Source organism: Leucopleurus acutus, assembly GCF_964270905.1.
Source record: "Leucopleurus acutus genome assembly, chromosome: 2".
NCBI classification, from domain to species: domain Eukaryota; kingdom Metazoa; phylum Chordata; class Mammalia; order Artiodactyla; family Delphinidae; genus Leucopleurus; species Leucopleurus acutus.
Window position 1 is genome coordinate 191,883,841 of NC_139143.1, and position 24,767 is coordinate 191,908,607.

The window sequence follows — 24,767 nt, forward strand, 5'->3', positions numbered from 1 at the left end:
AGGGGAAGCAGCAAGGCAGGCTGGGAACCTCAGGTGTGCGTGGGTCCGCCCCCGCCCCCACTGTTCCAGGTGCCCTCAGTGCCCCAGCGCTCACCCCACCCACGAGCCCCGGGCCCTGGCACTGTGAGTTCCTCCTGCCCTGAGCACTCAGACGCTGGTTTCTGGGTCACCGGCAACCACAGACCACACTGGCTGTGGCCACTGCTTTTCCCCAGACCACGGCCCCTGGCCAGAGCCACAGCTTCTGTCTGGAGCTTCCTGGAACACAGCAGCCTGACCACCGAACTACACAGGTCCACATCCTGCGGTGACTTTCAAAACTTCTCAGCGCGCGGGGAAATTTACCAAGAACTCCCTCCTTGACCCACCCGCTTAGCCAGGCTGGGCGTGCCCAGGCCTGCCACCCCACCCCAGCCTGGAGCACCCCCATCCTGCCCTGTACGTCGGGGCCCGTCTGCATGGCCCGTTGCTCTGCTCTGGTCCAGGCAGGGGCTCACCTTTGCCCCGAGATTCAGCGGGCATCTAACGCTGTCTGCCTCTGACCCCAGGCTCGCCTGGGCCCTGGACAGGACTGTGGGCGGTGAGAACGCCCCCGCCCCAGCCAGGTCAGGAGCAGTGACCAGGGGAGTCACGGGCAAGCCTGTCAGCCGGGGCTCCCTGCTGGTTCTGGGCCATCACAGAGCCGAGCTGTCATCTCCAGAGGCAGGAAAATTCCTCCATAGAGCCCGGAAAGCCCACTGGGCCCGAACCCCCAGCCGCCCGCGGCGTCATTCCGATCGCCCACTTCAAAGGTGCTGAGAAGGCTACGGCAGCAGCCTTCACCATCTTCCCTGGGTTTTAAAGGTTCTGCCCTGAGACATCACGGCCCCCCTGAGACAAGTGGAGACTGGCCCCACCCCGCCCACATTCCCAGCCCGGGGGCAGCCTGGGGACCCCGAAATATATCAGCCCCCCACCTCACAGCACAGTGCCCAGGCAGGGGCTGCCCGGCCAGAGGGAGGAGGGCTCCACGCCAGGCGGCATCCGGCTCAGGACTCATCTAGAACCTTCGGCAGAAGCCCCGGTGGGAGGCCCAGCCGTCCCAACTGGGTTTCCATTTCCCGCTCGCGGACCACAGGTGGTGGGCACCCACCAGGATCCCTAAAACTAAACGGCACATTTTACCTGGAAGTGGAAAGGGAACTCCGAGCGGAGCTCGCAGACCGCCCCTTGGCCAGGCCCGCAAAGCCCTCTCCCGGACGCGTCGTGCCCTGGGTGCTGGCGGCCAGTTGGGGGCCCGCAGGGTGCGGCAGGAAGGCTTAGGACGTGCGGTGGGAAAGGTGGCTGACAGCACGCGGCGCCCTCTGCCTCGGGGTCCACTCTGGGACCTCGCACCACACCGTCTCCACCGGGCCACCTCTCCCGTCCCCTTGAGCGTCTGGGCCCAGCTCCAGAGCCACAGGATGGAGGTTTGGCTGTCAGCGTGGCCTCTGGGCCGGGGGGAGCGCCTGCACGTGCACCCAACAGGGGCACCCGTATGTCAGTGCTTGTCGGCCACTGGCTCAGTCTTATCCATTATGTCGGGGTCACATCTCCTCCCCAGGAGGCCTTCCCAGGCCCACCACCCAAAGCAGCTCTCCCCGCCCAGCTCCTCATCACCCTGTTTCTCGGCAGTTCTCACATGTGACCTCTTGTCAGTGTGCTCACCCTGGGAGATAGGTCCCCGAGGACCGGCCCTTCCTCTCCTGCCCTGTTCTCAGCCCTGACTCCACGGCTCACACAGCAGTGGCAGGTGGCGGCCACTCGATAAACCTGTGACCACTGAAAGCAGGCGGCCCTGCCCAGAGTGCCTGCCGCGTGTGTCTACAGCAGGGATGACACCTTCCCGTGTGTCTGCAGGAGGGACCGCACCTGCAGCCTGTGCGTCCACGGTGGGGACGGGGGACAGCAGGGCAGGAGCCTGAAGGCCCCCAGGATTGGTACCAGCTCGGGGGGACCCGCAGAAGTCAGCCCAGGTGCCCTCCTGGGCCACCTGTCTGTGGGTGGCCATGTCCTGCAGCCCCTTGCCAGTCTCCTGGAGACAGGGGAGCGCGGGCAGGCTCTCGCCGGAAAGCATGGGAGGAGGTGTGGCCATGGCCCCAGCCTTTCTTATCGACTCCCACGTGGATCTGAGCATTTCTGAAACTGGAGGAAACCAGGAAGGGGAGCTTTGGGAGAAGCAAGAACTGGCCTCGTGGTGCTGTGCCCTGTGGGAAGTCCAGCACAGCCACGTCCAGGCCATCGCCACTCCCCCCTCGCCGCCCCTGTCCACCGCAGTGAGTGTCACGTGACCAGCAGGTCTGGGCCCTCAGAGCTAAGAGCCCCTTCCTGACCGGAGCCCCGACTTCGGGGCAGCCTTTGGTGGGGGAGCGAGACTCCTCAAGAGGCCACGACCAGGCCTCCCTCTAGCTCTGCTGGGCGTCTGTGGACAAGAAGACACTGCCGCTGCCATCGTGGTCTTGCCTGTCCTGAGAGCCCCATGTCTGGGAGCCTCAGAGCTGGGGTTTCGGGGAGGAACCCGGGGAAGCTGCCCTGTCCGCCTCCAGGCTCCCCGCAGACCCCACACAGGGGTCAGGAGCGGAGATGGGCTCCCCCAACCCTGGGAGCCTGGGGAGCTGGGCACGAAGCCTCCGCTTTCAGCCCAAGGGTCTCGTTCACAACGTGTCCCCCTGCCCCCAAGCAGGGATGGCTCTGCTGCTTCGGGAAACGGGGATCAGGCGCCCTGCTTAGTCTCCGGGGAACGCAGCTACAAGGAGAGACACTTTCGATTTGAGGTCGGGGTGCCTCAGCTAGAGGCCAAAGGTGGGGAGGATTGGGGGTTCCAGTGAGAGGTTGCCGTTGGCATCAGAGGGAGCGGGGAGCCCCCAGGCCATGCCCGGGGGCATGACTAGCCCAGCCCCTCAGGGTGCGCCCCTGGCCCGCCTCTCGAGCGGACACGTGCCTGGCGGGGGCACAAGGGGCGGCCCGGCTTCTTTGGCCAAAACGCCACTTGATTCCTGAGGCTTTTCCACCGTTACAGGGGCCGCCCCGTGTCCCCTCCAGGACAGCGATGTCTCTGGGCTGCTTCCGCGATGCCAGCGACTCATCCACCTCTCCTGGCGGCAGGGGGACGGGCCGTGCCTGGAGGGTCACCGAGGGGCGGAGGAGCTGGATTTGAACCCGGGCCCGTCTAGGACAAAGCCGGGGTCCCTAACTGTCTGCCACGCCCAGGGGCAGCCCTTACCTTCCTGACCCCCGGGCTGTAACTTGGTGGGTACTTTTATCCCACTGGCCCAGTTAGGCTGTGAGCACGTGGACAGCCAGGAGAGAGCTTCCTAGACAGTGACACTGTCACTGAGGAAATGAGTGGATGGACAGGTGGACAAATGAAGGGACTTTGAGCCCCGGTCACAGTCCCTCGGGTGCTCTCCGGGCGACCGGCAGGTGCGGGAAAGCCAACACGAGCGTGTTCCTATTCTCACTAAATCAAAGAAACGCCCATAGGGAGTGGACTGGGGCCTCAGGACAAACACCGGGATTAGGCTGGGCCTGGAGAAGAGGGGATAAAAGAGGGGAATTTGCCCAAACGCACAGGAGAGGGTCTGGCCTGCGCCTGGCGGGCACTTCTGCCTCCATAAGGAAACTGTTGTCTAAAAAAGGCTGATTGACCGGCACGCGTTTTCTGGCCTGGGGACATTTCATCTCTCCTGTACAGGAACACAGGCAGCTGCTGTGCTCAGAGGGCCTCCCGCCCTCCAGCACCTCCCGCCCCATCAGTGAAGTCGGCAGACCCCCTCTAGCTCCAGGTGGGTGGACAGGCTCCTCTCCAGCCCATCAGTGAAGACCCCCTCTAGCTCCAGGTGGGTGGACAGGCTCCTCTCCAGCCCACTCTGTGGAGGATGCAGGCCCAGGCGGAGGCGGCTTTGGTGCACAGGGACACAAGGCTGGATAGGAGAGGAGGCCCAGGGCCCACACATTTCAGAGGGTGATGCTTGGCTGCGATCTCGGCCGGGTACCACGGTGCAGGCAGCAGGGATACAAAGAGCTACGGGGTCCGTGCACATCTTCTGGCAGGGGCGGTGCCGGCACAGGTCACCTCTGTCTGTCCGTGGCAGGGCCACGCCTGTGAAATTCCCCAAGGCTGTGGCCCCTGCCAGGGAGAGGACGGGTGAGGTGACAAGTGACCAAGTGCTGCGCAGCCCTAGGAACACCTGCATCTTCCAGGCGCACGTGGGGAGAGGGTCCCTTAGTCCTTCTGGAGAGGGACTGGGGTTTGGAACTAGAAAAGCATCCCAGAGCTATGGGAAAAGGCAGGGGCCGCTGAGTGGGCAGCACAGAAAGCTGCCCAGGGCTTGGGAGCTGGCATTCAGGCACTGCTGGCCTCATTTCTTCCAGGAAAAACTCCCCTGTCCATTCTCACCCAAAGGAAGGGTCATCCCCAGGAGTGGGCAGGGGGAGAGGGTGGACACGGGGGGTGGGGATCTTCCGCAAATGCTTTTCATGCCCCCACTCACTCCCACCTCAACCAAGAAGCAGCTGTAAGTTTATTCAAACACATGAGAACCCGCACGGGGAAAAGGCTGTCTAGGGGATGCTGCCGTTGGTTTCTGGATCATCCTCAGTGACTCCGGCCCCCAGTTCCCTGATCTAATGCAACAGAGACCCCAGAGCCCGGCCTCCCATCTCTTCCAAGAGGGGTTTTCTCAACCAAACAGAACCGGCGTGTACACACTGCACGGACAGCAGCAGCTGAGGTCACGGCTGGAGTGGCAGAGAGAACGTATAACATAGACGGTCCTGTTAGAAGTTTCGACCTCATAAATCCCCGCCGCGCTGCCGGCTGGCTTTAGAAGGTGAGAGAAACAACATTACGCGAAGCGAAATGAGGGGAGGAAAAAGGAATGTAGCATGAAGGCCAGAGAGCGGGGAAGCCACAGGGGGCGGAGGAGACGCAGCTCACGGAGAAATTCAGTCTGACCTTTGCTCAACCGCAAGCGGGAGGCCGGACCCCCGTGCCACCGACAGAAACGTGCCTCCCTCCCTGGAAAACTGATTTGTCAACAACCAGTGGCTCGTCCAAAGGCATCTCAAGGTTGTTTAAAAAAAAGAAAGTACTGATGAAAACCACAGGCAACGGCTAGGACGACCGAGAGACGTTTGTGAGAAAAGGGGATTCCAACAATAATGCGACTGCTGGATGGATGGTCTGGAAAGGCCGGCTTTGTAACATCTGAGGGCACATGGGGCATCCCTAGCTAAGAATTCGTTTACAAAACAAAAAAATCAAAGTTGGTTTCAATCTCCTCCTGTGATCTAAAAACTCCCTCCCACAAACCCAAGAAATGTGAATTTCCTCATTTGGGGTTGAGTTGCCTGCCAAGTGCCAGGAAGGACCCTTGACCTGACCCCGATGTGGACGGCGGTTCCCCACTGGGACCCCTGGGCCATGTGAGTGGCACAGTGACCCAGAGGGTGGAGCCCGGGGGGCATTCCCGGCACCATGGCTTCTCAGGCCCTGACATGGGGTCTCTTTCTGCTGCAGACTGGCTGCCCAGGTGGGAAGCCCCCTCCCCATCCAGCTTCTGTCGCCAGAAGACGGCGGCCCTCCAGCCCCCCGCTCGTATGGGTGGGTCGGCTGACGCAGGCGACCCCCTTTAAGAAGCAAACCTCACCTTACCCTTCACCTCCAAAGGAGCAGGCGCTTCCAAGGAGGGGGCGGGCTGTGTGCAGGTCCCCCCCAACCCCGGCCACTGAGCGGAGTCCAGTCCCAACTGCAAACACGTGGTGCTGGTCTGCGAGTTGCCATTGCTCGGACCTCGGCTTCCTCTTTCCTTCTTTCTCCCCCCCCCCCCCCCCGCACCAACACTTTTGTTAGAGGAGAATATCATGTTTAGATTGCGGAATTCCATCACTTAATTGCTTCACGACTGGAAATTTCAGGAGGGTTCTCGTTTTTCGCAGAAATCTCCGGGCGCAAGCACATTCTGTAGATCTTTTGCCTAATTAACAGCAAACTCATAAAAATACATAAATAAATAAGGCAAGCACCGACATTACGCAAAGAACCCTTCATTTGCTCCAAGAGGAAGCCTCGACAGTGGGACAATTCGGTCAAACCTCCACCCGAAAGGTCTCAGGAGAGGACGGAGGTGGCTGGGCCTGGGGTCCGGCCCCGGATGGGAGGGTCTGCTCTGCCCAGGCTCTGGGGCCCAGCGCTCATGGGTTCCAACCCGCAGCGCAGCCGGATCAGCCCCCACGGCTCTCTCTCGGGCCCCCTGCTTCCACACAGACCAGCACGTCCAGACGAAAATGCAGGCTGGGGAGGAGGTCAGGCAGCGGGATGGTGGGTGGGAGCCAGGCCAACGACTGGGGCTCGAGGTGTCTCTGTTCTGAGGGTGTGCAGGGCCGGGGGTGTGGGGAGACGTCTCGTGGGGTGGCCTGGGCTCTGGGGGAGCCTTCCTGAGCCAGAGGGCCAGGCCCTGCAGCACCAGACGGGGGCACGGGGTGAACTTTAGCTGCAGCATCAACTCCAGGCTGAAGGGATGCTGAGCCTGGGGGGTCAGAAGCAGTGACCCCGGAGTCCAGACCGGCCGTTCTGGCGGTGAGACCCTGACGTGGACCTCGCCGGGCAAGTGCCCTATATAAAGACCCCCGTATGCACGAGTGTTCCCTGAGCAGGCCTCAGTTTCCCCGTCTGCCTTCTCCCCGAAAAGAGGGGAGCTGAGGTGCGTGAACAAGGCGCTCGGGGTAGACGGCGGCCAGCCACCCCAGGCCACCATGACCTTCAGCGGTGCCTGTGGACACTTCTAAGGCCGCCCTGAATCAGGCTAGAGGAAGGTGCCGGCTCCGTGCCCAGACCAGCGGGTCTGTGGTCAGGTGCCGAAAGCCTCAGAGCCCCAAGGACGCAAGAGCCCACACGTCAGTCAAGCCACGCGTCCGGAGCGCCAATTCCCAGGGCCTGTGCCCACCTGGGGCCCCACAGGCCCGGGGGGGATCCCGACCGAGGCCTCCTACAGGCACCCTGAGAAGACCTGCCGTGGACGCTGCTGTGGCCCCTGCCAGGAGGCAAGTGAGCTCAGGGGCAGGACGCTGACTTCCAGGAGGGACAGGCAGGCTGGTTCTTGATTCAACCACAGACCCAGAAGTTACGGGTCACCTGTGGCCCAGATGGAGCACTGAGCTCAGAGAGGCTGCGTGGCTCGGGTCTCAGCTTGCGGGAAGCGGGTGCGGGATTCGGGAGGGGTCTGTGTGAGCCCCAAGCCTACGCCACCTGCCCCCTAACAGCCAGATGGTGAGCCCTGACGCCCCACCCAGAGGGAGAGTCAGGAAGGAAGCCATCCAGCTCCTGCCCCGGTCGGTCCCTCCTTCCTGCACCCATCCCGGAGCTGTTTGGAGTCACATTCAGCGAGTTGAACCTCCCACATCTCTGGTCCTCCCAGGCTCTGCCCTGTAGCAGACCAAGTTCATCCCTGGGCTGTGGAATGATCCCCACCCAGTGAGGCAGAGACCCCCACCGCTGCGGCTTTAAACCCCCTGGGGTCCTAAACCCAGCATCCCGCCGAGATGCCGGTGTGTCTTCCAGACGGCGATGCCACCTGCACGGGTGCGGGACGTGCCCGGGGTCCACCTGGACTTGCGTTCTAGAGTCAGGAGTGGGTCCTGGGCACCAGCCCGGAGCAGCTGGATGTGCCCATGTCCACTGACAAAGACGGGAACCATCTGGGGAGAGACGGGGCAGGAAAGGGGGCCTGGAGGTTTGGCGGAAATAAGTCCCAAGCAGCCCACAGCCCAGCCAGCCCTTGCAGCAGGTGTGCGGGTCCACCTGGTGCTTCCACCCAGGAGCCCGCAGGCTTCCTGACTGCAGCTCACAACGGGCACCCAAGAGCTCCCGGCCCGAGAGCCGCCCCGTCTGCCCTCCCCACAACAGCTGCATCCACTGGGCCCCGCACGGTGACTCCCCCCGAGGGAGGCCGCGAAAAGCCCTGTCTGGAAAGTAAGATGCTGCCCGGTCTCTCCAGACTTTGTTTTTTGAAGCGGGCAGGAGCCCCGGGTACGGGACCCGACAGACGCGGTCTGGACTCAAATTCTCCAGGGCGAGGGTAGAGCGGACGGAGCCTCCCTGGCTCAAATGTCCTGGGCCAGCGGCCTCCACTCTGGGGCCGCACCTCAAATTTCGGCGACAGAACGGCCACAGAAAGCAGTCCGCATTATCGGCGGCCTGCGCGAGCTCTATATTGCTGTGGCCCATTGCCCCCAGCATTCCATGCCTCCCGGGGGGGCAGATAATCCCACAAAGGGCCTCATGCCAGAGCCCGACGTTGCAAAGTGCTTTCTCCAGCCGCTGAGTGCTTTCGACTCCATCAGCGAGGGGTTCGCAGGAATCTCCTTACTGGGCCCCAGGGTTCAGATCGAATGTCCCTTTGAAAGGGCCAGAGGGGACCCTGTGCCCCTGCTCCTGGGTCTGCGTGACACCAGATCCAGCCCGTCCTGGCTGGGCTCTTGGAGGCCACTGCTTGTCCCGCCCCAGAGGGTAGGGCCCCCAACGCCCCAGGGCCCGTGGGGAGGAGGGAAAGGCCGTCCCCTGGCCCGGCAGATGCCGAGACCCTCTCTCTTGCCGGGAGCCCACGATCAGCACTCGGACTCACTGTCCCAGCCTCCCTCTCCTCTCACTCCGTCTACAGGATTGTGGGACCACGGAGGCCCAGTGACAGTCCCCTGAACGAGGGTCCCCTTCACCTGCCCAGAACACGCTCCTCTCTGATGTCGACGTATCAGCCTCCTACATCATCCAAGCCTTGAAAGCAGAGCCTGGCTCGTGCAGTCACGTCTGTGTGCATGGAGACCTCTGTGTATGTGTGTATACATGTGTGTACGTGCACGCGCTTGTTGCACGAACACACTGCACTGTGTGACTTGGGCGGGTGTGCCTGCACGTGTGTGTGCATGCACAGTTGCATGTACCTGTGGGCACGTGTAAATATATGTGCACACGTGTGCGTGCACACGCACTTGTGTTGCATATTGTGCCATGTGCATGCACAACGCAAGTGTGCGTGCCTTATACGAGTGTGCCAGTGCATGTATGTGCATGTGTGCCTATACACACGTGTGCGCGCGTGTGTGTGCCAGCTCGCGCGTCAGACCGATGACAGCAAAGCCCCGGTATCCCGTGGTTCTCTGAGCGAGTCCTCGGCATGTACCCCTAGACAGCATCAGAGCCACAGCCTCAGGGGTCAGAGCAGCAGCTGGATAACCAACGGCCCAGCGAGGAGAAACTCTTCCCCCCTTTCAGCTTTGGGACCTGTCACTCAGCACAAATCCCCTGGAACTAAACCAAACAGGAGACCCCAAAAGACAGGGTCTGCTCTAATGCCTGGAGGGGATGCACCCCCCTCCCCAGGGCAGGAAGCTTGCCACGGCCCCCAGCTCTACTCCTCCCAGGAACTCAGTGGTGGAGCCCCCAGCCCGGGTCACACGGAGAGCACAGCTGCCCCAGGCAACCCCCAGCCCTCCGCGTGACAGTGACTGAACGCCTCCGCCGGGGCCCAGGGACCGGCGTGGAGACCTGCCCAGTGTTTCACATGCGTCTGCTCTGCACTCATCACAATATTGTCTGGACGAGCTTTTTCATCTTTAGGCCACGTCCAGAGGGCCCCCGGGGAGACTGCTCAGCCCCACGCAGTCACACACAAATCTGCCTTCTGCCAGGTGCAAGAAAATTCCAGAAACCCAAAGTAGCTGCTAACAATGACAGCCCGGATCCTGCAGAGAATAACAGCAAGAATAATACCACGCTCAAGCGCCCTGCAGACGTTATCCCAGCCTCCACTCCCCCTCCAGCAAGCCGGGGCCTGGTTTCCCCAGGTCACTTGCTTACGGGCAACCCTCTTCTCCATCTCCGCCATGGCCAAGGGTGGTTCCAGATGAGGACGGGCCATTGTCCCTGTGACACAGGTCCAGCTGGCCTGGAGGTGCTCCTGGAGACTGCAGGGCCCCACAGCCTTTCATCAGGCCCCACACCCAGAGACCCCGCTGCCCACCTTCCCTTCCCCCCAGTAGCCTAGGGCCCCAAGGCCAGACTTCCACCCCAGTGGCCAACGCTCAGCCCGCAGGTGGGCCCACCAAGCTCCTCTGGTTTGGTCCAAGGTCAGCTAAGGTCATGGAGCTGGTGGGATGGGGCCCCTGGTGGTGCGCGCTGGGGGTTCCCCACATCCCCGGGGCGCCCTGGCTTCATGGACCGGTTCTGCCTGCTGGCCAAGGGCCCTGAAGGCCTCTACCTCCGGGCCAGGCAAGGCAGGGAAGATTCAGCTTGGCTTTGCCGTCACAGATTCGGCGAGTGTCGGGGGCTTCTTCAAGGAGGAAAGTCATCCTGGCCCCGGCCCTTCCCACGCACCCTGCGGCCAAGCCGTGCCCACTGCTGGCGACCACCACCCCGGGACGGGAACCAGCATCGCGGCCACAGTTTCCCAGGAGGCCCAGGTCCTGCCAAGCCCAGCTCAGGCCTCGCTGAATCGAGGCATCTCCGCACCCCCAGGCCCTGCAGGTGAGGCCAAGTATTATGCTCTGTCTGGTGGATAAAGAATCAGGGGTTCTTTGTCAGAAAACTCAAGGCTGCGTTCCTCCACGCCCGGCCCTCCCCTCACTCCGCCATGCCGAGTCTGTGGGTCAAAGGGGGGTGTCTCCCGGGGGAGGAGAAAGGCCCTGGGCTGTGGTAATGGGCTTCTCACCCTCGCCGTGGCCATCAGCCCCCCTCCCCTTTGAATGAGGGTAGTCTGTCACGGTCGGGAGGCAACCTAAAACCCCGGGTAAACGGAGACCTGGGTTCCTGATCCAGGCTGCCGGCCGCAGGGACCGGCGGCTCGGCCGAGATGGGCCTGCTCCGAGCCGCCGCCGTCATTAGCAGATGAGATTCGATAACCAACGGCAGCCTCGAGCAGCTTTATCTAACCTTCGGAAGGTAAGATTAACACCTTCGATGGAGAGAAAGTTAAGACTCGGGGGCCCCTTCGCTTTGCAAGTCTGACTCCCAGCCGTGAAACGAGAGCCCCCCTTGGGCCGGCGATCTGCCCGGAGATTTCTGAGCAATCTTAATTTCCACTGGTTTTTTTTTAAGCCCTTTTGTTCCTAAGGACACTTAGCCAAACGTGAGGCCGCCGAAACTCCACCCCCCACCCCCCACCGCCCGCGGGGACACTCTCCAGCACGCGCACGTGCTCAGTAAGGATGTGCGGGGGAGCCGAGCGTCGGGGACCCAAGCCCCCCGTCTCAGCCGGCTATGTCAGAGATGCCACATCTCCGCAGGCTCCGGGTAAACGTGAAAAGCTCCCGTTGGCCCAGGGTTACTTGTTGCTGCTCTGATTTCATTCGCACGGAAGAAGACAGGGACCCCGGTTCCCCTGGCCGGAAACCTGTGAGAAGCCCCCTGGTCGGAAAGCGCACTGGGCTGCTTCAAGGCTGCCTCGGCTCCGCGGGAGGAGCGGCCGGCGGATGCTTTCACAACCGACATCGGTGCGGTGGACGGCACGGACTTCGGGAGGGCGGAGGAGCGCGCCCGGCATCCTGTCGTGGGGCTTATTTTTAAAGTCACGTCAAATCACTTCCAGGGAAAAATTGATCTGTCTCTGATAGCTTTTCCTCCTGCTAACGTGATAAATAAATAATTAGCCACATCGTCGGGCTGGTTCGTTAAAGGAAAGGATGGCTGGATGGGCCGAGATAGAGAAGCCGATCAGAAAGACGGAGCCCGGCTGTAAGCACCCCCCCCACGTTTTATGACACCATTTGTATTCTGTCAGTCACAAGCTTTACGTTCAGTCCAAGCTGGGAACTGAATACCCTATTCAGAGAGGTACTCACGGGCGTGTTATTGCAATTTAATATTTTCGCACACAGACACATCATTATCTCGGAACCTGACACTGGCAGCATAATTCCGTAATTTTTCAAGAGGGCCTAATTTTTCTAAATGTGAGCGTGAGGGCCCGGGATGATCTAAACAGCCCTCTCTCCTCTTTGTTGCTGCTCAGGGGTTATAAACTGCAGGAAAGTGCTCACACGTCGGCCTCTCTGCACCTCTGAACTTCTCCCATATCCGCTCACGCTACAACCGGCTTCAAACGGCTCTGGGCCGGGAGGCCCGGCTGCCGCAGCCCCCGTTCCAGACGCCGCGGGGAGCTAAGTGGCGTCGGAGGACAGAGAGAGTGAGGGGGTCTTTGCAGAGCACAAGTGGGCAGGGAGGTGCAGCACAGCTGACAAAAAAGAACGGCCTGCGGGTGCGTCTCATTCAGACAGCAGACCCAGGCTTGCCCAGAAGTGCCGCATACGTGTGCACGCACAGCACACGCGTGGATGTGTCCGCACGCTCCCCAGAGACCATCTCGGCACGTTGTCCAGATGAAGGGTGTATGTCAGGGGCCGCGTCTCCCTCGAGCTGCATCAGTTCTGGCCAACAAAATGCTCCCCGGCTTTCAGGCAGTTCAAGAATGCACTGGCTTTTCCAAGAATGAGCTGAGAGTGATTTGCGAAGAAGGCCGGCTTCCCAGGAAGGCATCTCGGGACGAGCAGGTGGCAGCGAAGAGGAAGGTGGCACAGCCCGTGCCCCACGCTGTTTGCTGCAGCCCCAAGCAGCTCGATGTTTACCGAGCAGTCCACGTTCTCTGTGTCACAAGCTCCCTCCCGAAAGGGACCCCGGGGGCCTTCAGGCAGCCTGGCGTTCTTCTCCTCACTGGCGCCGCAGAAATAGTACCCAGGACCCCACCTCGATCTAACCCTGACAGCAGCAGGGCGACGCGTGGGGAGAGGGGCGCCCCATAGCCACGTCTGAACCTGGGGGCTGGGAAAGGCTGTCGGGTCAGCACAGGCCGGTGACGCTCATTCCAACACAGTGAGGACCTAATCCTCTCGCCTTCCCGGAACCAAGGGCGGAAGCGGTCTCCGTGGCAAAAATATAAATTCTAGGGACATGGCCTCACTCTGAACCTTCCCAAGGAAGCGTCACCTGAGGGCAAAACAGTGCCAGGGAGCAACAGGGGCCCCGGCTCCTCTGCGCCAGGGAGGGAGGAGGGACCCCAGGGCTCTCCTGCGGTCAGCACTCCGGGCTCCCCCAGTGAGCGTGATTTTCAGTCTTTGTTTCAACGTTTTAAGGACGAGGTGACCAGGCATCTCTGAAGAGGCTGTTACAGCCCATTGAGCAGATACAAATGTCTGAGCGTTTTTAAGTGCCCGCCCCTTCCCCTCTGAGAAGCAGCTAGACAGAGCAGCTTAGACGGGAGACCGTTACATGAATCCATAGCTCAGCATAACGTTGACTGCCAGCACCTGCACGGTGCTGTGTCCCAGGAAAGGTTCCCGGTCCCGTTCAGCTCCCATCCGCCATTGCTTGACCCAGGCATTTGCCTGCTGTGCCGAAATGCTGGAGGTGCCCTGCCTGCTCTGGTACTGGTGAGCACCACACAGATTTCGTGTGAGTCACTGAATTTAAGGGCCGGGGCTCACGGAAGCAACGACAGCTAGGAAACCTCCTCTCTGGCATCCCTCCCTCTCCTTCTGGCCTTTCTAACTTGAACTAGAGAAGTTGGTTGGGAGTTCCGCCACCCCTCCATCAGCACAGAGCCAGGGCTCGGGAGGCCCGAGAGAGCTTGGGGCCTCCAGATGTGCTGAGCTGGGGGCAGCCTGCTGGCTCGCTCCCCTTCCGAACAGTTTGAACACAGAAGCCCAGCCCCCACACAAGGACCTGCTGGCCGGTGAGGGCCAAGAGTCAGGTGGGCACCTGTGACTGCCCAGACTCATCACACTGCCCAGGGCGCGGTGACATCACCACATCGCCCTCCAGGTGGGTCGCCCCGGGCAAGCATCCCGCAGCTGCCCGGGACCCTCAGGCACGTCTCAGAGCCTGGCACACAGTAGGCCCACGGACAGCGTTCAGGGATGAATGGACGGACGGAACAGCGCAGCCAAAACAAATAGAAGACCTGAGCCTGCAGGACGTGGGAGGCGTCTGACGAGAAAAGAGCCGGCAGATGCCACCAGCTGCTGGAACCCCGAAGGCAGATGTGAGGATGGGAAAGGCTTAGCGTGGCTGAGGGGCCGGGAAGGTGGCTGGAGGGAGGGGCCAAACACACCCCAGCACCTGTGCTCCCCGGTTGGAAGATAAAATCACCAGCTAAGGACCATGTGTGCCTTATATCCCGGCTGAACTGGACGGCCGGAATCGAAGTATCAAAGCGGATGCTTTGCTGTGGCCCCGAACGGCCCCCACGGAGGCAGGTGGCCGTGGACCAAGAAAGCATCTTCCCAACCAGGCCCAGGAGGTAGAAGTGACACTCGGTCCTGACTGTCTGTCTGCCTGGAGAGCGGTGTCCCGACTCAGCCCCACCCGGCCCGAGGACCCTCGCCTCCCAGGCAGAATCACCTCCCCGAATGCCATGGACCCTTCCAGAACCTTCTGTGTGGTCACGCCTGCCTGCAGCCAGAGACGAAGCGCACAAGGCGCAGATACCCAGGCGTCCACACCCCGTAGCCCCTCTGACCGAGCCACAACTCGCTTTCACTCTCCAGGACGCCCCCCTTCACCGGCTTCAAAGGCGGGGGCTGGTGGTCCTGAGCCGAGGCAGGCGTGGCGGTCGGGAGGGGGGCACAGCCCAGCCCAGAGTCGAGTGGACGGAGCGCGGGCTCCGGGGACTGAGAACTCCATCCTGCCGAGCCCGTCCCTCGGGCCGACTCTGGGGTGCGGTCCCCCTGCAGCCTCAGGAGCAGCACTGACGGGGCCGAAGGGCAGAGCCTCGGTATCTGCACCAAGCGTCCAGCTCTGTTATTCTTTCTAAAGTAGGAAAGTGGACAAAGCCACTCACTTCTCAACTCGGCAGAGCCTGAAAAGAAAGCAGACCTCACGCCTGACGACCGCCCTGGGCTCGTGGAGTCACGGTGACTCGGCCTGGTCCCCAGAGCCAGGGGTCTCAGGAGATCCAGCCTGGGCCCTCCCGGCCCTGGCCCTCCAGCCACGGCCATGAGAAACAGGAGGGGGCTTCAGACCCAAAGAGGAGGTGCCGGGGTCTCCCTCATGCCTCACCATCACCCCACATCAAAATTCATTACGGAATATAAATTGTACGTCAAAAATCAAATCTCCCTAAATCCATCCAGGGGAGTCAGGAGGCTAAAGGTCAGGGTGATAGCTCTTAGTGTGGCCAGAAGTGCCCCAGTATGTTTCTGGAACCTTCCTAGGAAACCCCTGCATGCGTCCCGGGAACCCGTCTCCTCCCACATCAGCGGGACAGCAGCCCTGGTGCCTGGCTTCAAGCCGAGCCGCCTGGGGTCTTTCCTTCCTGTTAATTCCCCTTGGCATTGCCTGGGGCTGGGAGGGAGACAGGCCCCCAGAGGAAGCCCACGGCGCCGGCACAGGGACAGTGACAGTGGGCACGCAGGCTGAGCCGGTGTGTCCTGCCCCTCCCCACCCCCATGCCGGGGAAGCAGAGGCTTTGGAGCACGACTCAGGTCTCCTCGAAAAGCATCTCAGAACCAGGAGGCGGCTGGTCAGAGGAGCCCTGCCCTGTGCCCACATCCTCCCCCACAGATGCACCTAAGCATCTCCAGCCACACACCTGCGGGAGGGAGGAGCAAGTGTCCTCCACTGCCGGCCTCATAACCGCAGAGCAGCTCGGGCTGGGCCAGGGCTCGCGTGGGCAACTCGGCTCCCAACACGCACACGCTGGGGATCACCCCCAACGCACCCCATGCTGGATGGGGTGCAGACCAAAGGCACACACCTTCCTGGAAACGGGTGACCTGCTGAGAAGCGGCACAAGTCTGGTGACTTTCCTGACCGAGTTCATTTTGCAGAACCCTCAGTCAGGTTCAGAAAGTGGGTGTTCGGGGTGACCGGTTATCGCTTCGGAGATGAACAGAGCACTTCCCCAAGTTGGAGCCCGGGAACACCGTCCACGGAGTGGCTTTGCTCCCATGCCTGGAGAGCCTGTTTGTGGGCCTCTCCTCCCACCTGGGGGGCCCGGAGGGGAAGGCTGGGTACGCTAAGGGCTCTGCAGCATCTTGGGGTCCCCTCTGCCCCGAGGCGAATTTTAGATGAGCCTCTTGCTGCGTCAACCACTCCACCTCAAGGGCAGGGTCAGGTCAGAATGAAAAAGGGACCCGGCACTCGTCAGATTTGTTTAAATATAGGCTCCACCGTCTCCACCCTGAAAGATGCGTGTTTGGGGTTGAGAATGGCACACGCGTCAGATGGAAAATGTGCACGGGGTAATGTGGAGCCTTATTTGGAGGAGATAAAATATTCACCAGGACCCAGCCATGTTTTAAAATGATTATAAATTATTTTAACAGTGCATTTGCAAAGGGTTATAAAAACAGCCATAATATATTTTTTTCCTTAGATTCTAGAATTACCAGTGTGACAGCTAATGCAATAATGATTTGTTTCAAATGCCAGTGTTTAAGCTGTAGAAAGCTGATTTTATACATTTTTCCAGTAGGCCGCATTGTAGTTAATGAAATTAAACACACCAATCGCATTTGTCCCCAGGGGACGAGGAACTGAACACACCACTGGTTTATTTTTTTATTAAAATAAATTGCAGCCGGCAAGATGGACTAATTGCATACAGAATTGAAAAAGAAACATTCCATTGATATAATTAAGCCAATTTTCATGGACAGAAATAGTTATGGTGGATATAAAATAAGCAAAGCCTTCACCAGAATCTGACTTTCTTCCTTTTTTTTCCCGCAGAATGTTAACTATTAAACAAATATGTATCTCGGGCCAGCACACTCCTATCTGCGGCCCCAGGGCATTGTTCCCCGGAGTCCAGGGAGAGGCCGCAGGCCTGGCCAGAGCGCCTTCAGACCGAGGAGGATTGGTGAAAGCCGGAGAGAGGAGAGTGGTCAGAGCAGAAGCGGCCACCCCCCTTGCCCTGGGAGCTTGGGAGCACTGTCCGGCCTGGAACGGCCACCGTGGCCCTGGCTGGAGCTTGTGAGGTGCCCAGACTTGAGGAACAGCGGCCGATTCCGGGCTGGACCTGAAACTGCAGCCACCGGCTCCCCCGCCCTGCGGGTCAGGTCCACGGCCACAGTTCCTCCTCTCCCCGATTGCCTGGGGGGGAGGGGGGAGGATTATTTCCCTCCAGATTTGCGGTGGGGGTGGGTGTAGGGGCTCGAGGGGGGAGCCAGCAGGTCCTACACCTCCGGCGTTGGCTCAAGGGAAAGGCAGTAAGTGGGGTGCAGACGAGGCCAACCCCTGGTCAACACTCCAGCTCTCCTGCACCTGTCCTTGGGAGAGGACACCCAGAGCCAGGGGCTGGAGACCCTAGCAAGGCCTCTGCCCAGCCTGCGTGGGGAGAGCAGAGTGGAAGAGTCCAGTCCCGGGCGGAGAAAGAAACCAGTCTGAAGCAGGCGAGTGCACAAGGCACCCAGTTGCATTCACAAGCTGTAAGCACATGGATGTCTTACTTGCTTTTTAAGAACAGACCTGTTACAAGCTGACCGTTGGCCCCGGGAAAATGCTTAAAACCTGACACATTAAATAAAATAAAATAAAATAAAATCCTCGGAATTAACTGCAGCCTGCAGTGCCCTGGTGGGGGGCGGGGTGCTAAATAAGAAACCCTGGAGGGCTTCAAAGAACATTCAGTTTCACCATTAACTTGCTGTGTGATCTTGTCGGGTTATTTGACCTCTCTGTGCCCTGGGTTTCTTACCCAGAAAAGTGGCGCCGGCTAGCCACGCTTTGTCCTCCTCAGAGTCAGTGAACGGGGTGGGTCATGCCTCCCAAGCGGACCGTGAACACCTTTACGGGACCGTCGCCCGGAGGCTGCAGCGGCACGGAAACATGGGCGGCGGCTCAGGCTGCAGCCCGCTCGGGTCTCCCCGCAGGTGCGTGCCAGAGTGCACGGACCCCAGCGGCAAGTTCGGCGAAAGGCAGGGCTCGTTCCTGGGAAGCCGAACGCCCACCCCCGCCTCGGTTTTCCCGCACCGGCCCGACTTAGACCCAGCCTTCCGGGCCCGCTGCCGCATCTCTCCCGGCCCAGATCCGCGAAGCGACTTGGAACCGCACACGGCCTGCAGCCCGCGGAGTCTGAGCGAGGGTCAGCAGTCGGGAGGGCTGAGGAGCCCGCCCTCCTCGTTCCAGGAAGCCCAGGGAGGCGGGGACCCCTGGGCCCAGACTGCGGTCCTGGAGGAGGAGGTCTGGGCTGAGACCCGGGGCTCGGCGAGGCCCCCGCCACCGACCCGCTGCGCGGTGTAGACGCGGGCGCTCCTCGCGCCGCGCCGTAGTTGCCGCGACTTTGTGCGCAGAGAACCTCGGGCCGCGGCGACCATCCGCTCAGCCTGGGGACCCCCGGCCCGGCCCGGCGCGTCTGGAGCCCCGGGCAGCCTGAGTCCGCGCCCGCAGTTAGGCCGGGCCGGCTCCCTCCACCTCGAGAAGTTTCTTGCCCGCCGCGCGCGGGGACGGCGCCCAGGCTGTTCCTAGAGTCCTCCTGCGCCGGCTACGTGAGCTGCAGCGTCCAAGACTTGTTACACGGGTTTGATTCAAAACCTGATAAATTGTATTTAACGCTATTTGAAATTTTTAAACGAAATTATTCACAAGATTTTTAATCCTGGACAATTTTTGTTGAAACTCTAATTATAGGTCACCTTAATTACCAGCCCAGCCCCCAAGGATCCCTAATTGCTTCCTAATTGAATAAAACAGGGGGCTAATCGCGCCCACGGCGGCGGCCCAGCGAGCTGGCGCGCCTCCCCCAGGGGTTGGTTGATGGGACCCCCGGGCCGGCCTCTCCGCCCGCACCAGGCCTCTCAACAGAAACGAGGGACTGGGTCCCCTGCCCTGAGCTCTGCCCAGAAGGGAGACGCCCGGTGCGTAGGGGGCCGCGGGCGGGGAGGGTGGAGGAGGACCGGCCCGCACCTGCACCACGACAGCAGCCAACGGGAGCAGCGGGGCGGCCCTGAGCGGCGCAGGGTGACTGGGGACCCCAGGGCAGAGCGGGTGCCCTTCCTCCAGGGAGCCCGTCGGGAGGTCACTCCACGAACAGGGATCCCCCCCTCCAGCAGGGCCCCCGGCAAGCCAGAGCCTTCGGGCCATCAGCGCACCGCCGCAGGGCACCTGGCCTTGGCCGCCAGCCCCGCACCCCGCCCCTCCACCGCAGCCTCCGCGTTTTCGCCCGAAGCGGGGTAAGCCGCCAGACTCCCGCTGGACATTTCCTGGCGCTGCTGCCCTACCAGGCGTCCAGATGGGAGGCTGCTGTCCGGCTCCTGGGAGAGGACGAGTGGAAGAGGCAGGCCTCCGCCCTCCCCCACCCCCGAGGGTGGGAGAAGGCTGGGCCCAGCAGAGCTGCAGCCTGGCCTGTTTCTGCCGGGGAGAAGGAACCGGCTGGCAGCTCAGCCTACAGCCAGGCTCCCCCCACCCTGTCACACACATCAGTCTCCAGGGAGGCGCACGGAGCCTTCATCCAGCAGAGGCAGTGCCCTCACCCACACCCCAGGGGCTAGGTGGCAGTCAGCAGCTGTCTGGAGGAGACTCTTCCCAGGCCTGCAATATGCAGTGTCTCGGACTCTGGGGTCTGTCACCTCCACGGGGATCAGGCCTCACGGGCCCTTCCATGAGGGCCCTGGCTGGATGCTGTTTCGGGGCCACATCCTTCCTCCCACTGGGTCCCTACCTGCCCACCTGGCTCCCAACAGCGGCAGAAACACGAAGCTTTTGTGTGGCATTTCATTTTTAAGTGTGGGCAGGGACGGCCCCGTTTCCCCACCGGCCAGCAAAGCCTAGCCGTGTGTGAGGGGACCCTGGCCCCGACCTGTCCTCACCCCGCTCAGGCTTCCCAGGCCCAGCTTGAGACGGAGGGCTTCCCAGCAGCTGACCTGCAGCCCTGGCCTGAGTGCCCCAGTGTCCTCTGACCTTACAAGCTCAACTCACAGCCCCCAGTGTGGGCCCCAAAGTTGCTACCAACTCAACCAGCACGCAGACCCAGCGGGAGAGACCCCCTGGAGTGGGGTCCTGGGGAAACACAAACAAAATTAGAGCCCCAGATGCACTCTCTAGAGCAGCCCCCCAAGCTCTGGATGGGGGGGGTCACACCCCAGCCCCGACCTGGCTGTCCTTCCATGCCTGGTACACAGCTGCAGGCACAACCCAGTCCCGCACACTGGCCTCGGAACCATGACCTCTTCCCTGCTCCCAGCCCCCTGACCCTGGCCGGGACGTGGCTTGGAGGGAGAGGTTCTGTTGGTGGCACTGGGTCTGCCCCACTGCCTCGGATTCAGGTAATGGAGTCAGGTCCCTCGGGACGCCCACATCTGCTTAAAATATTGTCCAAAGAAATGAAATTTCTCAGTGGATCCAGTGATCTGTGTCGGGCAGGCAGCGAGGTCCCGTGCCTGCCTGGGCCACCTTTTTGGGGAGGGCTGGGGGCAGCTGTCCTGGCTGTGGAGCACAGGCAAGAGGGGTTCCCACAGCTCACTCCAGTGTGGCTCCAGCTGGGTCTGGGCCTGACAGCCCTGCTCCGCGCCGGCTTTTTCTCAATAAGGACTCCCAGGAAAAGAAACCCTGTGCTCTGCCCTACCCTTGGGTCCAGTTCTCCCACCTCTGAGCCGGGCTGCAGGTCGCTGCCAGGCACCCATTCTAAGGCCCTAGGCAGAGCCGGGCCGGGAACCTTCCCCACCTGGCTGGCGTGGAGTACGCAGAGAGCTGAGGGCCAGACGGGCAGCCGGCGGGCGTGGGACGCTCACAAGTTTCCGCGGCCGCGCCGAGCACCCTGAGCCGGCCTCTCGCTTGCAGCGAAGGCCCGGCGAGAATTCGGCCGCTTTCCACTTTCTCGCTCCAGCTTCGGGCCCTTCCTCGGGAGAGCCTGACCCGGGCAGCCTGCCGCCGGGGAGCCGAGTCACTGAGGAGATCCGCGGTGCACAAACAGACCCTGACACGCACACGAACACGCATACTCCGCGCGCCCGCCGGCGGGCAGATAGCACGCACGCAAGCCACCGAACGCGGGGCCTTGTTCGCACCAAGAGGGGCCAGAGGTCACGGGAGGCCGGGGAGGCCGAAGCCACGAGCCCTGGGCAGAGGAGACCGGCTGGAAATGGGCGCTTCAACGAGGGGCCCCGAGCGGCTGCGGGCGGAGTCCAGGGTCGTCCTGCGGAAGCTGGGAGCTGCTTTTCCCCCGCGGGCCCGACGCGAGGCCTACGACTCGGGGGGAGGGGGCGGTGCGGCTGAGCCTCTGCCGAGCACCGAACCGAGAGGGTAGGACTTCTTCGGAAAAGTGCCGCGAGTTTCGCGCCCCCCGGGCTCACGCTTGGGGGCTCGGCCCTGCGTGCTGCGAGGCCCGGACAGGCAGGGTCGGGCCCAGGAGGACCGGACCGATCGGCCTGGTGGTCCGGCAGGGATTCCCCAGGGGAGCAGGCCAGGCGCCCCTTCTGCGGGTGGGCGGGCGGCCGCGGAGGAGGGGGCGACGAGAGCTGGAGGAGCCGAGAACGCTCGGGACGGCGCTCGCCGCTTCGCTGCAGCCGGGCCGCGGCCGGGCTTCGGGAGCCGCGCTCGCCGGGCCGCGGCGCCGCCGCCCCCACCTGCCCGCCTCTCGGGCTGCAGCCCCGGGCCCGCGGGCCTGGCACCGGATGGCGCCGGCGGCCGGGGCGCGGAGGGCGCGCGGATGGCCCCAGGCGCGGCGGCGGTCTGTGGGGCGGGCGGCGAGCGCACCAGGCCGGCGGCGAGGACCGGGCTGGCGGCGGGCTGCGCGCGCGGAGCCCTGGGCTCGGCCCGAGACGGAGCGAAAGAGAAAGTAAGACCGGGGACCGGGCAGTCTCGCCGGGGGCAGCTCTGTCCCCGCCGGGCCTCGGGGCGGTGCCAGGCGAACGGGCGCGGGAGGGTCCGAGCGGGGCCGAGGTCGGCGGCGGCGGGGAGGAAGGCGGCCCAGTGGGAACTCTCCTGCCGGGAGCACCGGCGCCGGGGCGGCCGCGCGGGCTGCCGGAGTCGCGCAGGAGCGCCCGCCACCGCGCGGGGCACCAGTTGGGAATAAACTTCACGACCATAGTTCCAAGCCCAGGAAAACGCCTCCATTTTGCTCCCCCAGTGGCTGTGGCTGTCCTGCCGTCGCCACCCCTGCCCTTGCGCCCGAGGAACCGGGTGGGCGCCGGCCCGCGCCCCCTCCTGCGCCCCCTCCCCGGCTCGGGGTCTCCCTCCTCTGCGCCCGGCTGGCGGACGCCAAAGGCGGTGCTCTAGCGCCCACTATTTCAAAAGCCCGGAATATGATTTGACCAGGACTGAGAGCCACTCGGAGAGAGAGGGAGAGAGCGAGCGAGGAGGAAAAAGTTGCTCTCCCCTTTCGTCAACTTTTCGCTAACTTTCGCTTTTCGCTCCCCTCCACCCCCAGCCCTCCCCCTCCGCCCCCCTCCCCGGCCCCCACCGCGCGCCTCGGGTTCCCGGGCCCGAGCGCTTGACACTGGGGGGGGGAGGGGGTTCGGCGAGGAGGGGGCCGGCGCCTTCGGGGAGCGCGCGGCCCGGGCGCCCCGAGCCTCCGCGGCGAGCCCGGCCGCCCCGGAGCGCGGGAGGCGGAGCAGCCCCCGGGCCGCGCGGCCGATCCGGGGGCCGAGAGCCTGAGGCGCGCCGGCCGCGCCCCGACGCGCACCCCTGGCCCGGGCGCCCCGGCCCCGCGGCCCGGGCCCGGCGGCGCGGCGCGGCCGAGCGCGGGAGACTTACTTTTGGCTAGCTTCCTCGCCCTCGCCTTGGATCGCATGGTGTCGGCTCGCGGAATCTCTCTCCTCCTCCTTGAGTCCAGAAGCAGCTACACACTATCTTCATCTCCCCAGCATTGTCAGTTTGGACACCTTCGCACATGCGCACAGAGCACTCAATCTGACACCCCTCGCCGGGGCCAAAAAAACTTTGCAATGTATTCATCATCCTCATCGTCGCGCCGCCGCCGCCGCCGCCTCCTCGGCGCGGGATTGGGGGGCTCTCCTCGGCCTTCCTGGTCTTCACCTCACTTATCTCTCTCCCCCCTCCCCTCCCTCCCCCTTCCTCCCCCCTCCCTCCCCCCTCCCTCCCCCCTCCCTCCCCCCTCCCCTTTCAGCGCAGCTCGGAACTGGCCCTTTAAGAAAACATTCCGTGCTCGGCGCTCCCGCCCGGGGCCCGCACCCCGGACACTTTAAAAGGACCCAGGTGGCCCCGGAGGCGAGGTGACTATTCGCCCCCCCCTTCCCCTGGGTCGCGTCGCGCTGCTGCTCCCGCCCCAGCTGGGGCCGAAGATGGAGTGGCGGCGGCGTTTGTCCTCGAGACTTCCTTGGATATGGGGGCAAACGCGCCGACAGTTCGGACGCGGGTCTGGCTGGTTTTGCTTCGTCTTATTGCATTTTATTACTAATTAAAAAGCTTTGCGTTCACCGTCGCCCAGCCCGCTTTCCTGCTGGCTCTCCCCTCCGCCCCTGCCCCTGGCCCGTGATCGCCCGAACCCGGCTCCTTCGAAGCCCCCTTCGGGCCCCGCCGCCCCCCTCGGGCCTCCCCGGCCCCCGCCCCCGCCCCCACCCCGCCCCCACCCCTTCGCCCCCACCCAACCGCTCTAGCTTCGGGCTCCGCGGCTCAAAAACAACAGCGGCAGCGCCGCCAGCTCCGCGCTCCGCCACTGCCCGGGCCGGCGGGCGGGACTCGGACCCGCCGCCCTCGGTCCCGCACGGAGCCGCAGGGAGCAGCGCGCCGGGCACTGGGGAGGCGGCGCCGGGGCAGCCGTCCCAGCGCCGGGCGCCCTGCACCTCGCCGCCTCGGGCGGGCCCTCTCTCTCCTGCCTCCGCGGCCCCAGGTGAGTACCCAGCGGCGCGAGCGCCCGAGCTGGGCCACCTCGAGCGACCGGAGCCTCTGGGGACACGTCCCCCTGGCCTCGCGCGGCCCAGGTGCGTCTCGGGCGGGAGAGCCGGCGAAGGAGCAGGTGCCGGAGCGCGGGCGGGAGCCGACTGGGCGTTCCTTCTGCCCCACAGCCCTCAAATTCGGAGGGGCGGCGGCGGAGGGGCAGGCTGGGCGCAGGCAGCGTGTTCCGGGCCCAGGGGCCTGGAGGGGACGCTGAGAACTGCTCACTCGAGTATGTCTGGGATTCGAGAAAGAATTGGAAGCAAACGGAGGCGCTGACCCCCGCGCTCTTTCAAGTACCAGGGTTCTGCCAGGCCGCGGGACTTGCAGCTGCCAGAGAGTCTCCCTGAGCCGGGGAGGGGTCGTGTGCGCGGTGCGGGGTCTCTGCCGCCCTGGGTGGGCTCCGGGCCGTGCCCCTCCCCTTTGTTGTGCAGTGAGACCAGTGGCGCCTCCGCTGGGACCTACATTCGGAACCCCGCGTCCTCGCCATAAAAGAGGTGAACTGGCAATGTCCAAGGAGCTGCCCCCAAAACCTCGGGGTCCTAGCAGAGGCGCCCCGATGCCGAGGGGCGCATGGCCCACGCTACCCCAGAGGAAAGCCCGACGGAGCCGGGCTTGTCAAAAGCCAGCGGCGGCAGCACGCTGAGCCTTCCACCCTGGCCTCTCGGCCGGCCTCAGCCGCTTCCCTGCCGGGATTCGAACCCCGACGGAGCCCCCACTGCTGGGGGGTGGTGTGTCCAGGCTTGAGGCCGTTCGCCTGCTGACCCGGACGGAGAAGGCGCGCTCTGCCCGGCCGGGATGCCCACTGACCGCCGCCTCTGTTGTTTCCGGCCCTTGGTGAGTGTTGCCTGCGGTGGCGGCCCGAATTCACCGTCAGCTCAGTCCCCTGGCCTGCAGCCCTCCAAGGGCCTGTGGCTCGCCGCCTCCC

General features: G+C 63.2%; 1 protein-coding gene across 3 annotated transcripts in view; it reads right to left on the minus strand.

Annotated features, from left to right (window-relative positions):
- The window catches only part of PRDM16 (PR/SET domain 16), a gene marked incomplete at both ends in the record, with an annotated part of 319,466 nt that extends 296,730 nt beyond the window's left edge, over nt 1–22,736 (minus strand). For all 3 annotated transcript variants that reach the window (XM_082834245.1, XM_082834246.1, XM_082834244.1), the window contains one exon: nt 22,700–22,736. In XM_082834245.1, the coding sequence (XP_082690371.1) occupies nt 22,700–22,736 (37 nt within the window). The remainder of the gene's footprint in view (nt 1–22,699) is intronic.
- Between the last annotated feature and the right edge of the window lie 2,031 nt (nt 22,737–24,767).